At 41.1% G+C, this 18,392-nt stretch overlaps 1 protein-coding gene across 9 annotated transcripts; it reads right to left on the bottom strand.

Annotated features, from left to right (window-relative positions):
• Positions 1-85: 85 nt before the first annotated feature.
• znf513a (zinc finger protein 513a) lies at positions 86-18,250 on the bottom strand. 9 transcript variants are annotated; one of them, XM_084082773.1, is made up of 5 exons: positions 18,106-18,240; positions 15,895-16,028; positions 7,857-7,991; positions 5,274-6,023; positions 86-4,964 (listed from the first exon to the last, which is right to left on the bottom strand). In XM_084082773.1, the coding sequence occupies exons 2-5, from the start codon at positions 15,932-15,934 to the stop codon at positions 4,051-4,053; spliced, it is 1,839 nt and encodes a 612-aa protein (XP_083938899.1). In that variant the 5' UTR covers positions 15,935-16,028; positions 18,106-18,240; the 3' UTR covers positions 86-4,050. The 9 variants fall into 9 exon arrangements, with proteins under 9 accessions (XP_083938899.1, XP_083938900.1, XP_083938901.1 ...); XM_084082774.1 differs by having other exon boundaries at positions 18,117-18,205; XM_084082775.1 differs by lacking the exon at positions 18,106-18,240 and adding an exon at positions 16,583-16,692.
• Between the last annotated feature and the right edge of the window lie 142 nt (positions 18,251-18,392).

The following is an 18,392-nucleotide window of genomic DNA, read 5'->3' as shown; positions in this document are numbered from 1 at the left end:
AGCAAGAAAGGTAGAAGTTTTTAGTTGAATCTATATTACCTATGTACAATATAAAACTAACAAAGAAATTAAAACCAGTCAGATATCCAACAATAAATGAACTCAAGTTCATGTGTTTATTTCAAAATCCGCACTTAAGGCATTTATGAAAACACTGCATAAGAACAAAAGAACACTTGGGGAACTCTAGCACTAATTACTTGGTTTCAATGCTCCACTGTGTCAGGGAAACCTGAAAAATGTGTTACTTGCATATAATAGTAATTCACAAGGAGATGAAAACGTAAACCATGACCTCAATTTTTGGCTATTAAAGCAACACTATGCAATGTTGTTGTTTTTTTATTAAATTCTTGAGCGTTTAGCACCAATTTGCAATTCAATACAAGTAGTTTCACTTCTAGAGCTTTAAGTGTTGAGGTGCGATCAGCCTTCTCAATGTTTAGTTTGGGAGTCAGGATTTGAATCAGCCTGAGATGACCTGTCCTACTGCCTGAAGCCTAAAGGGCCATTCACACTGAGTGCTATAACTATATTGTTCACCAATGTATTTTTTTAATATAGTTGGTGTGAACTCTGCCATCCACATGACTTTGAACAATGTTTAATACTATATTTGTATAGTTATAGTGCTCAGTGTGAACGGCTGCAGCCCTGCTGCTTGAGAATATGAATGGCTTGTGCAGGGATATCCAAGGAACAAATCTTTCACTGAAAAGTTTAATGTTTGTGAGGAGCCACTCAAATAACTAACTACTTTTATACATCCCAGGATAGGGATTAAAGTCTTATCAAAAGCATCAAGTACCAGTCGCAGCCAACAAGTGCCGCTATTGTGCCAATCTTGAAAGCGTACATAGTGTCACTTTAACCAAATGTCCCTAACTTATCACACATTCAAAATACAAAAGAAGAAAATGCTCTATATATATTAATAAGATATGCATTTGTAATGGTGTAATACAGCCACATTAGAAAAATAAACAAAAAACTATACTATACTGTATATATTCAGTTCCGACACTCTCATGCTTAATAATGAGTGTCTTTTTTCAAGTAAAACAAATGGGCTAATTTCACAGTCAACAAGACAGCAATTGAAAGTAAAATGACTCGACATACATTCTCTCTTAATATAACTCTTCCCAAAGGGTATGAGGACTACGATTTGGGCTCAGACAATCAAGGACAGCTGACACATGGTTAAAATTCATGTGGCAAATACTTAACACTAGTAAATTACTAGAAACATGATTTGTAAACCAGCTGCTTTCCCAAAATTATGCCACTCTTTAAAAAACAAACATGGATCTACATGCTTTGTACTGTAATGACCATGAGCATTCCATATTCTTTTTGACCTTGGAGGAAGTCAAGAGATTAATTCAGCAAAGTAAGCAAGAGTGCAGGTGTAATGCACACATAATTATTGGTACACTGATACCAAGTACATTTTCCTCATCCAGACTTATTTTTGAGTCGACCAGTCATGAGAAATTAGTAGAAGATGCAGCAATGCAAAGATATTTCCTTTTGATTGTGCTTAGATTTAAAAACGTTATTAATGATGCATGCACTTTCAGTTAGACCAGCTCTGACTTCAGCACATTGATGCATTTCCAGACATTGTCTCCTAAATTACCTTTACTCCAAGGGGTTTAGTATACATTTTAATTATGTACACATGTGTCTTAACCTAATCAAATAATATCGGAAATTGTCTCCGCCAGGAGATCATGTTTTCACCCGTGTGTCTGTCCGCAACTGACCTTGCATATTACTAAGACAACCATTGTTATTTTTTTTGTGCACGCTGACAGCATGGCCAAGAACCTCAATTCTAAGTTTAATCAGTCGATGGTATGTCATTTTTATTCATGATTGCAGACCATTGTCACTCCAGGCTAGCCAATTAGGCACCTGTCCGTTCAGGTTATGGGATCTATAGTACTAACTACTAGCCAATTACAATGCTCCTGTCCTGTCCCTTATGGGATGTACTGCTACTAGCCAATCACAGACGTGCAAATATGCCTCTGTTAGACTGACACCAAAATATACATTTATAAATATGACAAATCCCGTCTTAATGTCAGCACATTCAACTCAGTACAAGCTGTCTTAAGTCAGTCGTTAGCCCCTTTAACACAGTTTAGAGTGCTGATGTTTGCAAACGCATGCACCAAAGCTAATGCAGCATAATACAGTGCCGTCTTGCAATCACAGACATGTACAGTTGCCAAATGAGCATGCTGGATTTGAAAATAATTATTTGATTGGGACATCCCTTCTGAATTTAACATTAAATATGTCATGCAGGTTGAGACCAGTCCCTCTCATCACACAATGCGCGCACAGTCAGGTCTGAGGTCTCTTCCCTGAGACAATGCTGGCATGGTCTGTGACCTTTGTCAATAGCTGTGTACATCTCTTCACTTGTCAGTTCTGTGTACAAACGAATGTTGAACTTGTGTAGCTGTACTATTCAGTGAAAATACAGAGTTTACTTACTCTCTCTAAGGTCGTACAACTGTGGGGACATTTCAAATGGCAATATTTGACTGACTGGTGACATAAACATACTTGACACAAGGAATTAACAATCACATTTAGCTGATTAAATAGAACATTGAATGAAAAATATGTTCAAAATTACGTGCAGGATCTTATTGACATTGGAGCTGGGAGGGTCGCGCACACATATTGCAATGTTTTAGGCTATAACATTGTAACGTCATGTTTTTCCTAGTGATGACAACATGCCACACTACTTTTTGATGTAGTAACTGTCCAAAGCTTTGCTATAGAGCCTGTCTACTCTGGCTGCACTATAATGATGTAATGCGAGTCCTTTAATATATCCCTTCCCTCATTGCCCTGTGCCTTTTCATACTTGCGCACAACCCCAAAACAATTGTCACTTGCCCCAGACAGAGAGGAAGATGGAGAGGTAGGGCATGCATCCTGGCGGAGATTTGCGCTCTACAGAGCACCCCTTTCTAGTCTAATACTGTGATGTAGTTAATCAGTACATAGAAATATCAAACACTGTGTTAGGGCCGTTTCTAGTATCATTGAAAAAGCTATGGTATAGTACTGAAGTCTCCTTACAAGGAGGTTCAACAATAGGTCCTTGCAAAATTATAATTGACAAGTAATAAGCGAGTAAGACAAGTGCTAAGCACTAATTTCAAAATGCATACAACATTTAAAACAAATTATAACTTGCCAGGTTTAAACAATGATTTGGGCCCAAGAGTTCAAAACTTGTAATACCTATGAGTGGATCAGATTTGGATTTTCAGTGTTAAAGATATTTGATTGATCAACTTATTTCTTACCGACAGGTTTGCTGAGATAATTGTATGATGATCACAGATTGGATACCAAAGTGATCCCAATGCAGTTTTTTTGTTTCGAACTACCTAAAATCCAAATTTCATCCACTCGGATAGGGATTAAAAGTTTTGGGCCCAGGGGATCCAAATTCTATCTTGGCACGTTTTAAATAAACCTGAAGATATGTTTATTTCTTAGTTTCTTGGCATTTCTTTCACACTTTCACATTTACTTTCTAAAACTATGTGATGCAGCTTTAAGAATTCAGGCAAAGTAGGCATGGGTTCCACATATTGAATAATATTAGGAAAAGGGTGAGAAGTGGGTCTAAGGCATGATGTGTGGGGCAGTCTGGAATGGCAGTTTTGTGGGGATTAGCATATTATGGTGTTAAATGAAGACTTACAAAGTGGAGCACTTATCCAAGTCCATTTCACTGGCACAACAGCAACAAGAGAATAGAAGACAGGCTTTGAACAACTTCTTCAACCACACTATCCAAAGGCATCAAAATACATTTTTCCACAATTGTGCATGATTCCACAAACAAGTAGCAGCCTCTGAAGACATTTGACGAAAACACAAAACAGACCCAAATACGAGACAAACACGAAAACCGTATAAGGAAAACAATACAAACTGCTGGTAGCTTAGTGTTGCTGAGTTTTACTGTATACAATCTCAGGTTTGTGGCACAATGTGCTATATTCCCTACCTAGACATATACTGCATATCTACCCCTACATCCTTCCTCTGAGTTTGAACACCGCCGCCCACTGCAACTCCTATCCCTTCTTCCACGTCGTCCTCTTCGTCGTCATTGATGGGCATATTCGGAACTTTCACCCACCCTTCAGTGGCCAGGCCGTGCTTCTTCTGGTGTCGCTTGTAGTTGTCCCAATGGCCAGTAGTGTAGCCGCACTCCTGACATTTATAGGGCTTCTCCCCAGTGTGCCTCAGCATGTGGCGCTTGAGGTTCATGCTCTGGTTGCAGCTATAGTTGCACACTGTGCACTGAAAGGGCTTGGCGCCAGAGTGCACCCGCTGGTGTCTCTTCAGGTTGGCCAGGTTTCCGCAAGCGTAGTCGCACAAGTGGCACTTGTAAGGCTTCTCACCCGTGTGCACTCGGTGATGCCGCTTGAGGTTGTCGAAGTGTGCCGAGGCGTAGTCACACTGTGGGCACTTGTAGGGCTTCTCCCCACTGTGAGTTTTCATGTGGCGCGCCAAGTGGTTGGGGTAGTGGGTGAGGAAGGGGCAGGCAGCGCAAGTGTATACCTTGTCGCTGCGCTCCCCAGGGCTGTTGGGCGACGACGAAGAGTCCTTTGTCAACATGTCGAGGGTACACTTGGCACAGATCTGAGCCGAGGAGCCGTCCTCGTCCTCTAGGACAATGCCACACAGCCGGCAAGTAAAAGGGAAAAGGGAAGGAGGGAGGGTGCCATCTGCTACCCTCATCCCACCACCACCGCTGCCTGGGCTCTCCAGGAGAGGACGGGGCTGGTGACCAGAAGCTGGGTTTGAGTTTGGTGGGGGTGGTGGTGGTCCCCCTTTTAAGTTCTCAAACGGAGACAGGTAGTCACTGTTTTGGGCATCCACGTTCACATTTGGAGCTGGCTTCATAACTTCTGCAAATGTATTTGAGAGGAAAAAGCCAAAGAGAAACAGTGAGCTAATCTGAACATAATTTTTAACACTTTAAAGGAAAGGCAGAAGGTCACTATTAATCAAAGTAAGCATATCACTCAATATTAACTCCCATCTTTTTTATTGTAGTATACATTTAATAAATAATCCTATCATTTATGTTATTTTGAGGAGTAGAAATTTTGTTTACATTACCAAAAGAAATCACTCCTGTATACCACTATAATTATAAAAATTAGGTAGGTACAGGCCCACAGGTTGGGAATCACTGATATAAAGGCAATAAATACCTTTGGTTGAAGCACCACGCTCTTCCTCGTTGGGTCTTCGGCCAGTCACTAGCCTTTTCTGACTGTTTTGGCCAATGGTAGGTCGATTTGTCTCCAGTCCTGCCCCTGGGGAGGTTGTGTGCATGCGCTGGTGCCTCTTGAGGTTACCCAGGGAACTGCAGGCAAAAGTACAGCGGTCACACTTGTAGGGTTTCTCCCCTGTGTGTATACGCAGGTGTCTCTGCAGGTTCACTAGTTGGGCCGAAGCATAGGTACACAGCGGGCAGTTGTAGGGCTTCTCTCCGTTGTGTGTCTTCATGTGTCGTTTCACATGGTTTGCGTATCGCGACGAGAAGCCGCAGATGGGACAGGCGTGCAGCTTGGGAAAGCCATCCTCGCCTAATTTCTCACCCCCATCATCGCTGTCCATCTGTAAGTGGGAACCTGAGCGAATCCCACTGACGCTGCCGAATGGAGAACAGAAGTCCATGCTTTTGGCTTCCTTGGAGGCTTTGCAGCACCGAAGGCAGTATGGGCCGACCAGGTCTATGCCAGGTCCCAGAGGGTCGTCACGGAGCTGGCCGCAGCCCCTGCAGGAGAGGTAAGGGGGAAACGTAGGTTCAGTCTGGGCTACTCTGCCCTCCTCCTCCCTCCCATTGTCTGCAGTGTTGCGTGAGTTGTCTGCTTCACTTTCCATGCTGAGCTGGCTGTAGGCAGGGCTCTGTTCTTCACCCAGAGGATACACAGAGAAACCAATCTCAGCAGCTACTTCTGTGAGGGAATGACAGACAGATGTTATTCCAAGCGTTTCCAAATGTGAGTTTTGTGGCTGTTCAACAGACCATGATAAACAAAGTGCAATTTCTGAGTGCATATTTCCATAACCATCATTTTTTAGGCAATCTTTAGCAAAGCTGCAAATAGTTTTGAGCCTTTCTGCACCGTTATAAATGATATGCACCAAGTAAAAGGGGCAGTGAGAATTAAATACTAAGTCCTGGACTCAAACAATAGTGAAAATACATGGTATGAGGCTCAATTCATACCATGGTTTAGAGTTGTAGTTATCCTATCTGCTATGAATCAAACATGGTTTCAAACTGTCCAGTATTATAATTATGTTGTACCTGCAATGACAAAGGCATTGAAATGAAAACAAATAATCCAAGCCACAAAACCATAGCAGATGTAAACAGCAAAAAGGAATGCCAACAAGTCAGACCTTGTTCAGAGTCAGACCAAATTAAATCACCCCAGGAGCATAGCTATTCCTGTTCTAACATTTCCTCTCATACATCTTGCAGAATTATCATTTCATAAAAGTACAAATGAAAATGGCAAACTAATACAGAACACATTCAGACATTCTTGGCTGTTACCTTAAATGCTCCTATAGGCTGGTACTGTGTAAATTGATTCAAAGCCAAAAGCAACAAAAAGAAAAAATAAATCTTCTCTGAAATATGTGATCGGACTCATGCAGCATTCAGTTTTCATACTCACAGTGCTACTTTCACGCCGTGACATAAAAAAATAAAACAAAATTGCATTACACTTTTCCCAGACAGATAGAAATACTTCAGCAGATCGCCAGTCCCTTCTCCCTCGGTAAGATGCCCTTCCCACGATGATTGTGAAGCAAACCAGAGAGAGCTGAACTACCCTGCTTCAAAGACGCACAGGGAAGATGTGAGGAAGGCAGGAGTTGGGACTGTCCTTTTATTCAGGCCCCCTTTGGAAACCCCTCGTGGATGATTACCAAGCCTAATGATAATGATGATGACTATAATGGCTGGGCTGATGATGATGATAATGATGATGAGGGTAGAAGATGATGATGAGGGTAGATGATGATGATGATGATGATGATGATGATGATGATGATGATGATGATGATGAGGGGGAGACAATAATGGCAGTTGGGGAGCGGGGAGCGGGGAGCAGAGGCAGCAGCAGCAGATGATGATGATGATGATGATGAATAAATGCCTTCCTGTAATGGTGTCCTTGATGGTAATGGCTGTCTTTTTATGACCCTTATATAATAATGGCAGCACAGTTTTTTTCCCCCTACTTTGCCGTTTTTCAGATCATTCTTTCTGACAAAGAGCCTCAGTGGGAAATATGGGCTGCAGGCGTAGCTCCATTTCTCTTCCTGTCACAAGAGAGAGGCCCTGTCAGATTCAGGCCCCTGATGTCTCCCTTTAGTGATGTTGCCTTTCCAGATACGAGGTGTACATTTGCTTTAGTCAAACTAATCAAAGATTCTTGTTGATACTAAATGGAACGCGGCAGCAGACGAAATGTGCTAGTTACCAGGTATTATGGTACCAGGGTCCCTGCAGTAAACTAACATAGTTGGAATAGTAGCTTAAATTGTCAATTCTTTATCGAGGGGGGCCTCAAAGAAATGTCAACTACATCTGCAAGTTCGAATCGGCAATACTCAATTATTTCATTAGAATTGATAGTGTACTCCTGAAGAGTTCACAGAAACTGTGCAAGCTGGGATAGTGGGTTGATCACAAAAGGTAAAGCAAAAAAACAAACAATGTAACCATCCTTCATATACACTACCCCTGATTAGAACTCAAGATTACAAACCTGAGAACTTGTCCAGGCCTAGGATCTTGTCATGATCATCAGAGTCACCAAATGCAAGGTCTTGTCCTAGAAGGAAGTCAGTCTCTAAGGTGAGGTTTGCCGGAGCGTCAAGGGCTACACCATCTTCAGAATCCACTGTATAAATAAGAGAAACCAGTCAACCATGTTACTACAACACAACAACAATATATTCCTCCCAGAATTTGAATTAAGGCCAGTTTATATCAATTTGTATGGAAATGCCATAGCTGCTGTTCAGCACAATGTTCGCAATCATTCATTAAGCATTGTTTACTGTGTGTGTGTGTGTGTGTGTGTGTGTGTGTGTGTGTGTGTGTGTGTGTGTGTGTGTGTGTGTGTGTGTGTGTGTGTGTGTGTGTGTGTGTGTGTGTGTGTGTGTGTGTGTGTGTGTGTGTGTGGTCACCATGGGATTGCCCATGAACCACACATTTAAAGTCATAAAGACAGAGAAAATAGCATTTGATCAATGCAGCAACCGTGTTAGCCACGTTTGACATTCTGAGTTCCTTCTACAGCAAGGTTGCTCTCGGTGACAGTGTGAATACAGTATACCGTATATATATATATACTGTATAAAGTATACTTGGGGGAGGGGAGTGATAAAAGGACCAAGAGGTTGGTAAGCTTGTGCTGATTGGTTCTCAAAGTGGGGTCTGGGGACCCCCAGGGGTCCTTGGGGGGGTTCCAGGGGGTCCCCAGAAAAAAGTAGTTAATACAGAATCACAATCCTTTTAACTACTTTATCCATTTAAACGTTGGCTATTAAAAAATAGCAGATCTACAAGCTCACAGCGCGGCACAAAGTGCAAGCTTAATGTACATCCGCTATTTTTTTTAGAACAAAACATTTTCAGATGGGGATCCGCAGCCAAATACATATCATTTTGGGGGTCCTTGACATGAAAAGGTTTGAGGACCACTGGATTAGTTTCGGTTTCTTTACTAGGGATTATACGGTGGAAAACAGAGCTGAAAACATCAGTTCACAGTATGGCTCCATACCTGCGGGGCAACACATCCTCCATGTTCTGAATAAAATCTCTAACCACACTGTTGGACCACTCCAGCAGGATTACCATTTCGTTCAATAGGGCTGTTCCTCATTTTCAGTAATGTTATTCTATTTCTACTAATAACATGCATTGTTGATCAAATGCTATTTAGGGGGCCAAGCACAAAGGGTGTAGGCACCATTATGTATGTTTTTTTTGTTGTTGCTTTTTACGAAACTTCACAGAATGGTAGATGCAGATGGCCATGCCAAACGACTTATTCTGATTGGCCAATAGACCCCTTAACCAACGACGTCACACTGATAAGAACCAGTATGCGGGCACAGGCCGGCACCAAATGACCTGTCAGGTCTCGCTAGGACGCGCCTCACTAGCCAACACACGAGGAGGTTGAATGTACTGAAACCAGCACACCCCGAAACAATATGCTGGGAATTGATTGCATGAACTAATCACCTGTGCGTTCCGTCTCAATGTTGGTTAACAAATAATTGGTCTATAGAGCTGTTATTATTATTACTACTATTGCATTTATTATAGCAAAACGGAAACTCTAAACAAGAATATCTCAAGGACAAACTCTGCCTATTTTGATTTTCCACAATTTTTTTATAACAATCTGCATGAAATTACACACATGTGGACTAATATCTAAAACCGCAGCAAAATAAATGTTTGCACGTCAAAAATGTAAGCCGCCATGAATGAGCCAGTGAATATTGTAGAGGGCGTGGCTTTTCACAAAAAGGCGAATCATACGGTGCTCAGGTGGTGCAGTGGTAGCTGCCCACCACCACGGAGATAGTGGGTTCAAATCCAGTGGTGCATCCGGCTTTGTCGAGCGTCTATAAGAACGCAATTGGCCCATGTTCGGGGGAGGGAAGCCGGGCTTGTGGTGTTTCAAGTAACACCACAAAACGTATGTTTATCAATAGACATAGGCAGAGGCCGATCCTCCGTTATTGGCTCATGAAAAATGGGGGCGGGCGGTAGAGCGTTCATGAAAAACACGTAAATCCTTACTTTAGGATTTTTTTGTTTTTTTGCAATCTGCACGGCTGCACGCACAATCTATGCAACAATAGCTAAAATCCCAGCAAAGGAAAGGTGTACTGTACATACAAAATTGAAGTTTCCATCATGAGCCAATGGATCTTGTAGGTGTGGCTTTTCACAAAAGGTGAATAACACACGAATACCATCACATAACACCACAAAACCTTGTATGCTTATCAACAGACATAAGCAGAAGCTGACCCTCCATTGGCACATGCCAAAATGGTGGTGCTGGAGAGCTCATTTCCAATTTACACCTAATTAGGTTTCGAGAGCCTGTAAGGCTTCGAACCCTATTACATCTCTACACTTTCACTATTATTATTATTATTATTATTATTCTTCCGCCGTTTTTGCCAGTTCTGGCCTAACCGCCTGGTCACTTCTTATGAAATTCGGCAATATGGTAGAGGGCTATGCCAAACGGCGAAAACCCGAAACTCACAACCATTGGCCAAAGGGTGGCGCTGTAGCACTCAATTGAACATGCCAACTTTGAACAGGTACAGCTCATGCCCTGTTCGACCTACAGCCATGAAACTTCGATACACACATGCGTCTCCTCATGCCTAACAACTTTCACTGTTTGACTTTTGACCTCTGACCTTTAGATCTCCCACCATTTCGAATTCTATGAAAAGCAGTAAAAAGCAGTAAAAAGCCTACTCCTCCTGGGATTTATGAGCAATCTGTACGAAACTGTATACACATGAACTTTGGACCAATGCCGACAGACGTAACTTAGCGGATTTTCCATAAGTGAAAACGTTAAGCTTTTATAAGCCAATGAAAATTGCAGCTTTTTTTAAATTATTCATCTGCCCCTAACACATACATGCAGACTCACATTTGTTTGACACTTTGCAATATTGTAGAGGGTCCTTCCAAGTATCACTGAAACCAATCTTACTCCAATTGGTCAAAGGGGGGCGCTATAGCAATTTTTTGAAAATGCAAACTTTAAACAGGCAAAAGTCATGCCTCGTTTGGCCGACAGCCGTTAAACCTGCTTACACATGTGCCTTGACTCATGAGGAACACATGTATCACTTTGACCAGTAAGCTCTGCCCTTAGATTGTCTGCAATTTTGAGCAGTTTGAAAAACATTTAAATCCAGGATTTCTGAGCAATTTGCATGAAACTGTGTCAAATACATGTTTGAGGCCCTTTTTCACAGGTTCAGGTGTGTTGGTTCAATAGCTTGATCGCTTAATCATCTGCCTTGAAACCATAGGGTAGCCGGTTCGAATCCCACCTCAGGTAGACTTAATTATAATTGCATTGCACACAACATGACTATATCAATGAATACATGTGCAATTGTTAAAGATGACGAGAAATGAATACTTGAAAGTAGTTATTTTCAATGTATGACGTACTTCATTCGCGCTTTTGTTTTGTTTTGTTGGATTCTCCCTTTTCACTGTCTAAGGCTGTGTATTGGATAGCTCCACCAGTAGAGTGTGAGTCTCATGTGCCAAAGGTCCCTGGTTCGAATCCCACTTATTACAGTTCACATTTAAATTGCATTGTACAAAACATGACCCTGTTAATTCAGACATGTGCAATGTTTAGACAATAACACAAAATGCTTTTGAGAGTAGTTTTTTTTTATGTATGACATACTTTCTTGTGAAAATAGCCGATCTACAATCTCACACCTTTTTAGATAGCAACGCGTTGTGAGCTTGTAGATCGACTATTTTCCACTAGTTTCCATTCCGAAATATATTGAGCAGTTTGAAAAACATTTAAACCAAGGATTTCTGAGCAATTTGCGTGAAAGTGTGTCATGTGTGTAAACTCCCTTTTCACTAGTACAGGTCTGTTGGCCCAATGGCTTAATCATCTGCCTTGAAACCACAGGGTTCCTGGTTCGAATCCCACGTCATGTAGAATTCATTATAATTGCATTGCACACAACACGACTGTATCAATGAATACATGTGCAATTGTTAACCAGTAAACTCCGCCCTTAGATTGTCTGCAATTTTGAGCAGTTTGAAAAACATTTAAATCCACTATTTCTGAGCAATTTGCGTGAAAGTGTGTCATGTGTGTGAACTCCCTTTTCATCAGTTCGGGTCTGTTGGCCCAATGGCTTAATCATCTGCCTTGATACCAGAGGGTCGCCGGTTCAAATCTCACCTCATGCAGACCTCAACTCAATTGCATTGCACACAACATGACTGTATCAATGAATAAACATGCAATTGTTAAATGAAACGCTTATTGAGAGTAGTTGTTTTCAATGTATGATGTACTTCATTCCCTCTTTTGTGTTTTGTTTTGTTTTGTTGGATTCTCCCTTCTCACTGACCAAGGCTGTGGATTGAATAGCTTGATCAATACAGTGTTAGTCTCATGTGCCAAAGGTCCACGGCTCAAACCCCACTTGTCACAGTTTACATTTAAATTGCATTATGCAAAACATGACCCTGTTAATTCAGACATGTTCTCTCTCTCTCTCTCTCTCTCTCTCTCTCTCTCTCTCTCTCTCTCTCTCTCTCTCTCTCTCTCTCTCTCTCTCTCTCTCTCTCTCTCTCTCTCTCTCTCTCTCTCTCTCTCTCTCTCTCTCTCTCTCTCTCTCTCTCTCTCTCTCTCTCTCTCTCTCTCTCTCTCTCTCTCTCTCTCTCTCTCTCTCTCTCTCTCTCTCTCTCTCTCTCTCTCTGCCAGTCTGTCACTGTCTGTCTGTCTGCCTGTCTGCCACTCTGTCACTGTCTGTCTGTCTGCCAGTCTGCCACTCTGTCACTGTCTGTCTGTCTGTCTGCCAGTCTGCCACTCTGTCACTGTCTGTCTGTCTGCCAGTCTGCCAGTCTGCCACAGTCTGTCTGTCTGCCAGTCTGCCACTCTGTCACTGTCTGTCTGTCTGCCAGTCTGCCACTCTGCCACTCTGTCACAGTCTGTCTGTTTGTCTGTCTGCCACTCTGTCACAGTCTGCCAGTCTGCCAGTCTGCCACTCTGTCACTGTCTGTCTGTCTGTCTGCCAGTCTGCCAGTCTGCCACAGTCTGTCTGTCTGCCAGTCTGCCAGTCTGCCACAGTCTGTCACAGTCTGCCAGTCTGCCAGTCTGCCACTCTGTCACAGTCTGCCAGTCTGCCACTCTGTCAAAGTCTGCCAGTCTGCCAGTCTGCCACTCTGTCAAAGTCTGCCAGTCTGCCAGTCTGCCACTCTTGTCACAGTCTGCCAGTCTGCCATTATTCTCGAAACCGCTAATTGCTGCTTGCAGCTATATTGTCCATTTGGATTTTTCAGAAACGTCTTACAGTAGATGAACGGCAACCCCTAATGACAACTGGAGGAATATGAAGCCAATTGACCACATGCTGCTGTTATGTGTTGCAACTTGCGCTCACTGCTTGGCCCCTGGTATTGCTGCTTGGAGGTATATTTTATTGTCGTCTTTGTTAGTAAATAAGGCTATGGGTACAGTATGTGATGAACAAATGATCACCCAGCATTCGTTGTTACCCTTGTATTATCCAACCTCCGGCACAGCAGCATCACTTGATATGCCTGCGCTCGGTTGGATAATCTTAGGATGACGATGAATGTGAATGTTAAAATCGTGAATACCGTGGAGCATGATGGTAGTGGCACAGTAGGTTTCAGATAAATCATCGGTGTTCCACACTGTGGACAGTGGTAGTAATTAATCAAATAATAGCACGTTAACAGGGGCTTAACTTTGCCGTTTCTGTAAGGATATGGCCATGATGGTGAGTCCAAATCTAAAAATAAATATATCACCTCTAGGCTGATACACTACGTATTCACTATTCTTAATCGATGACCAACTGAGGAGTGGTCCATCCTGCAAACAGACCTTGAGAACAGCACACTGATAGAGAAGTAGCCACCTCATAGACTCAGACTGTAGAGTTCAGGACAGTTTCACATTCCATGTGTTCTACATCAACATGAATACACTGGAAGGGCAACAGCTTGTGTTATAGTGTTGGTTATGGTGTTAGAGAAGCAAGTTTGTAGAAGCAGTGCTGGTGTGCTCTGGCCCCTACCTAATTGGGGGTGCTGAATTGAATGGGTCCAAGTAATCATGCAATTAATATCTATTCTATGTTATGAAATGGATGAATTATATAATCTCAAGAATGGCAGCTGCAGTTAGAAGGTAAAGCTGTACCCACTGTTCCATCCAAAAGATCTTTACAATGTACCAGGGGAAAACTTGCAATTGTTTTTATTTTATCATTTCTAGAAAAAAATAAAAAGAATAGAAGATCTACAAAACTCACGAGCTTGTTGACTGTCTATTTTCACTTTATGGCATGACACCGTTGTACAACAAAGTATAAATTAGAGCTTAAGTGGTTAATCAGACTCATTGATGTAGTTTATTCAAAAAAATAAATTGCAATGTTTGCGTCGATTGATTTATATATATCGTTTTTTTCATGCTTCAATTATTCGATTAATTAAAGGAGGAATTGATAGTTGCAGCCCTACAGCCGACCCCCCCATTCCATTATATGTAGAATTCGCTCTACCTCTGTTGTTAGTTACTGTAAGTGATGATGGTGAGCTTAATACTAAGTACAAATGTCACCTCTAAGTAGAAGAGGTTAGCACTGTATGTTGTAGATTGTTTGCTCTGACTGAACTTTCAAACTCCAAAATGATGAATGGTCCGGTATGCCAAAACACAGTCCTTGAGAACTGAACACTGATAGAAGTAGTCACCTCACAGGTTTTTGGAGAGATTTCCTCCCTCAGGAGATAAAGCAAGTTTCAGATACACCAGAAGGTTAACAGCTTGTGGAAAGAGGGAGTCTGACTGAAAAACCTGGCAATAAATTAACAACAACCAAACCTCTGATTTATATAGCAATTTTCTAAGTACTCAAAGTCACTTGAATTCACCAGCTGTTGTCAGTCACTTCTTTACTCAACACAATATACATACTGCTATGAATAACCTAACAATTGCCATGGTGATTACAGACAATGTTTAGTTTGTTAGTTATATTAAAAAAATATTAAGTAAAAAAAAAGATATTGTTCAAGGACAACTCCCAGTAGCCTGGAAACCAGACAAATCTGAGTGTGAAACACCTAGTGGCCTCTCTTCCAAATTCTCCCTGCATTATACCACCATCTAGTGGCCACATTGGTGTATAACAGAAGATGGGCTTTATTTTCCCATGAGCCTTGAGAAACACTGAAATGTCAGATTTTTGTACAGTAGATCTGCATGGAAATGCCAAACCTCCATGGTATTAGCTTGGTATTGGATGTCTTGCAGTGCAGCAGAATCCTATATATGACTAAATAAATTATAGTGTGCTTATATATTATAATATAGGCTACATTCAGAACAAGAATGTGCCAAGCTATTGAGTGTTTGTGTTTTTCCTGGTTACTTTTTGATTGACATTAGATATTGCCACTCATCATCAGACTGTTTGGGAGCATTTGAAAAAGTGTGCAGACTTTATATTTTACTTTTACCGCTTTAGCCCAGCCAGTCCGGCACCTTGAGATTACGTTTTGTGGATACAAGTAATCCAACAATCTTCTCCATTTAATGACTGTGCACCAGCCTCAAGCAGTTCACCCTGTTTACCAACTAGAGAAATATTCATTAGAGCCCAGAGTGTATTAGCTCCCTGGACATTCGTTCTGCAGTATGTCAGTATCTCTCTTTAGCTGATGAATGGCAAGTTCTGCTGAGTGGAATAAGTAGTTACAGTATGCTCAGACTAACTGCACTATTTGAAACGGTTTCAGCACTTTCACTGAAGAATGTCTGATGGCCAAAACTGACAAAGCAAAATGAACACAATGTTTCATCGTTCATCATTGGAAGGGATAATGAACCCTTAAGCCATAAACTGTCAGAATAAATAACGGTGCAATAATAAGAAGAAGAAGAAAAAACGCTATTCAAAACTGCCTTTTCATTTTTGACGTGATCATTAATCACTCACACTTGACAGGTTGTGGATTCTGTTGTTTTTTTCTTGGCATCTTCCGATTAGCCTCTCTCTTTTTTGCAACCTCTTCGGGAACACCTCCAAAACCATCAGCTCATTCTAAACCCTTTGGAATTCCTTCAGTATTTCTAAAGATGAAAACAGAAAACAGAACATGGCATTTGTACTGTAACCCATCTTTTGGGGGTGGAACAGGTTGTTGTATAAATTGCAAATAGCATGTTAGCATTAAGATATAAGAGAATACTATTCAACAGAACATAAGCTTTTCTTCTTCTATGTTCTGGGTGAGACAGCTTGTATTAGTTAACCACTTATTAAGCCCAAACTTTATACTTTGGCTATTTTTGAAAAATGTTGAATATTTTTGAAAGATTTTGATCAAAAATAAGGATGCCAGGGTTAAAGTGGTTAACATTTGCTTCCAATCACTATTACCATGAGAGAAAATAATTTGTGTTAACCGCAAATTTGACAACCTATTACAGAGATAGCCCCCAAGGGAAATCGATACCCTTTTTGGGTTGCACCACTTCTGGTTTAAATAGACTATGGCATAATGAGTCTACACATTCATATTAACACTGAATGAATGAAAAAAACCAAAACAGCCTTAGCTCAATTGCGGTGTTAAATGTGACGACATCATGGAATAAACGAGGAGAGTAGCTTTTGTAGATACCTGCCTATGCCCTATGTTGTTAATTCCTTCTCTTTTTTTTAGGGCTAAATCAAAACAAAGTTGCAGGTGGTTTAAACCCAGCAGTTTCTATTTAATCAAATGCATTATCCACAAGATAGATATGTTGAGATGCTGGTAGGCAACACGCTAGTAACATTATATAGCAAGAGAGATAATATTAGCTTTGACATTTGGACTACTAGGGATTTGGAAGCAAGCAAGTGGGTTAGTTAAATTAGCAACCACACAGAGCAGAGCTAGAAGCACTATTCAGACTGAGCTTAGCAATAGAAGGCGACAACAGGCGCTAACATGATGTATGTATCCCATAGTTCTTTGTGAGGTCCAGTGGTGGAAAAAGTACTCGCATTTGTTTTACTTCAGTAAAAGTATCAATACTGCAATGTGGAAATACTGGAAAAGTATACTTGAGTAAAAGTACAAAAGTATTGGTATAAAAATGTACCATAAGTAGAAAGACTCAGTATGCAGAATGTACCGTTTCACAAGTTTTCAAATGTATAAAAATCTTTTGAAAATAGCAGATCTACAAGCTCACAATGCCACACATTGTGAGCTTGTAGATCGTCTATTTTCAAATGGCCGAAATGTATATAGGGCTGAAGTTGTTACTGCATGTTTTGTAATAATAATCCAAATCTACAAAGTAACTAATAACTAACGTTTTCAAATAATTGTGGTGGAGTAAAAGTACAATATTTGCCTCTGTAGTGGAGTAGGAGTAAAAGTACTGAAAATTGGAACTACTCCAGTAAAGTAAAAGTACCTCAAAATTGAACAAAAGTAAAAGTACAGCGCTTGAGTAAATGTACTTTCCACCACTGGGGCCATCTGACTACAGTGACAGCCTTATTAATGCCTTCATTCCAGCTCTATTGTGTAGAGTCTACATAATAGAGCTGGAATGAAGGCATTAATAAGGCTGACAGTGAAAGAAAATCTGACATCAATACGGACAGACAAGTAATGGAGCTGGATTACTACAAATGCAGTTCATTTTGGTGGTTAAAAAACATCCACAGCAACTGCAGTGACAGTATATCATCTGTCCTGCTATAGCAGAGGTAACGCCTATGTTAATCACCCATAGCAACCGCAGTGTTTAGGCTACATTGTGTAAGCTTGATGCTAACGAGACATTTCCTAAATAGCAGTCCCAGAGAGTCAAATATCATAATATAAAGTATATTATGATCTTAAGTATCATGTTATCATACATCTTAAATGTAAACAAAATGTGCACAATATTTAGAAAATGTACAGTTGCTCAACCTAGGATTTAAGCCCAAGGCACCCTCGTCAGCTAACGTTGACATGTTGTAGCGACTGCGACTGACTGGCAAGAAATACAATTAGCTCATGTTAGCTTTATAAGAGCTACCTACCCGTGTTAACCGATGAGACAGAGCTAAATTAGCCCACAAGCTAAGGTTTACTTCACTAGCTATCAAGCTAACTTACCTAAAAAAAACGTAAATATTCCTTTCGGATGCGATATTTACCGTCAACGTACGCCTCATTAGGTGGGAAATGCACTTGGTCTGATGCAGAGCGTCTAGAGATCCGCCATTTCTTTATGAGCCGCGGTGACAAAGAAAGGCAATTAATGGTGTTTTTCATAACTTAATTGATTTTCTGATTTTTCATTGTATACATTGTCTTCCGCTTACGCGTGCTTCCGCTTCCTAAAGTAATTTCCGGTTAGGTCTACTGCAGTGCATTATGGTCGATGTAGTCGTTGAGGGATTGTACCGTGCCCTGAGTGCGCTCAACGCAAGCCCCCAGAACC

Source organism: Gymnoscopelus microlampas (assembly GCF_963454915.1).
Source record: "Gymnoscopelus microlampas genome assembly, chromosome: 16".
Taxonomy (NCBI): domain Eukaryota; kingdom Metazoa; phylum Chordata; class Actinopteri; order Myctophiformes; family Myctophidae; genus Gymnoscopelus; species Gymnoscopelus microlampas.
Note: the sequence above shows the minus strand (reverse complement) of the source record. Positions and strands in the feature narration are given on the sequence as shown.

Bases quoted from the DNA above. Each gene is read 5' to 3' on its own strand.
- znf513a (XM_084082771.1), bottom strand. From the start codon at position 18,223: ATGAAAAACACCATTAATTGCCTTTCTTTGTCACCGCGGCTCATAAAG. The intron at 7,992-18,105 runs GTAAATATCGCA...TTATTTATACAG, and splicing joins TAATGAGGCGTACGTTGACG to TGGATTCTGAAGATGGTGTA. The intron at 4,965-5,273 runs GTATTTATTGCC...ATACATTTGCAG, and splicing joins GCGTGGTGCTTCAACCAAAG to AAGTTATGAAGCCAGCTCCA.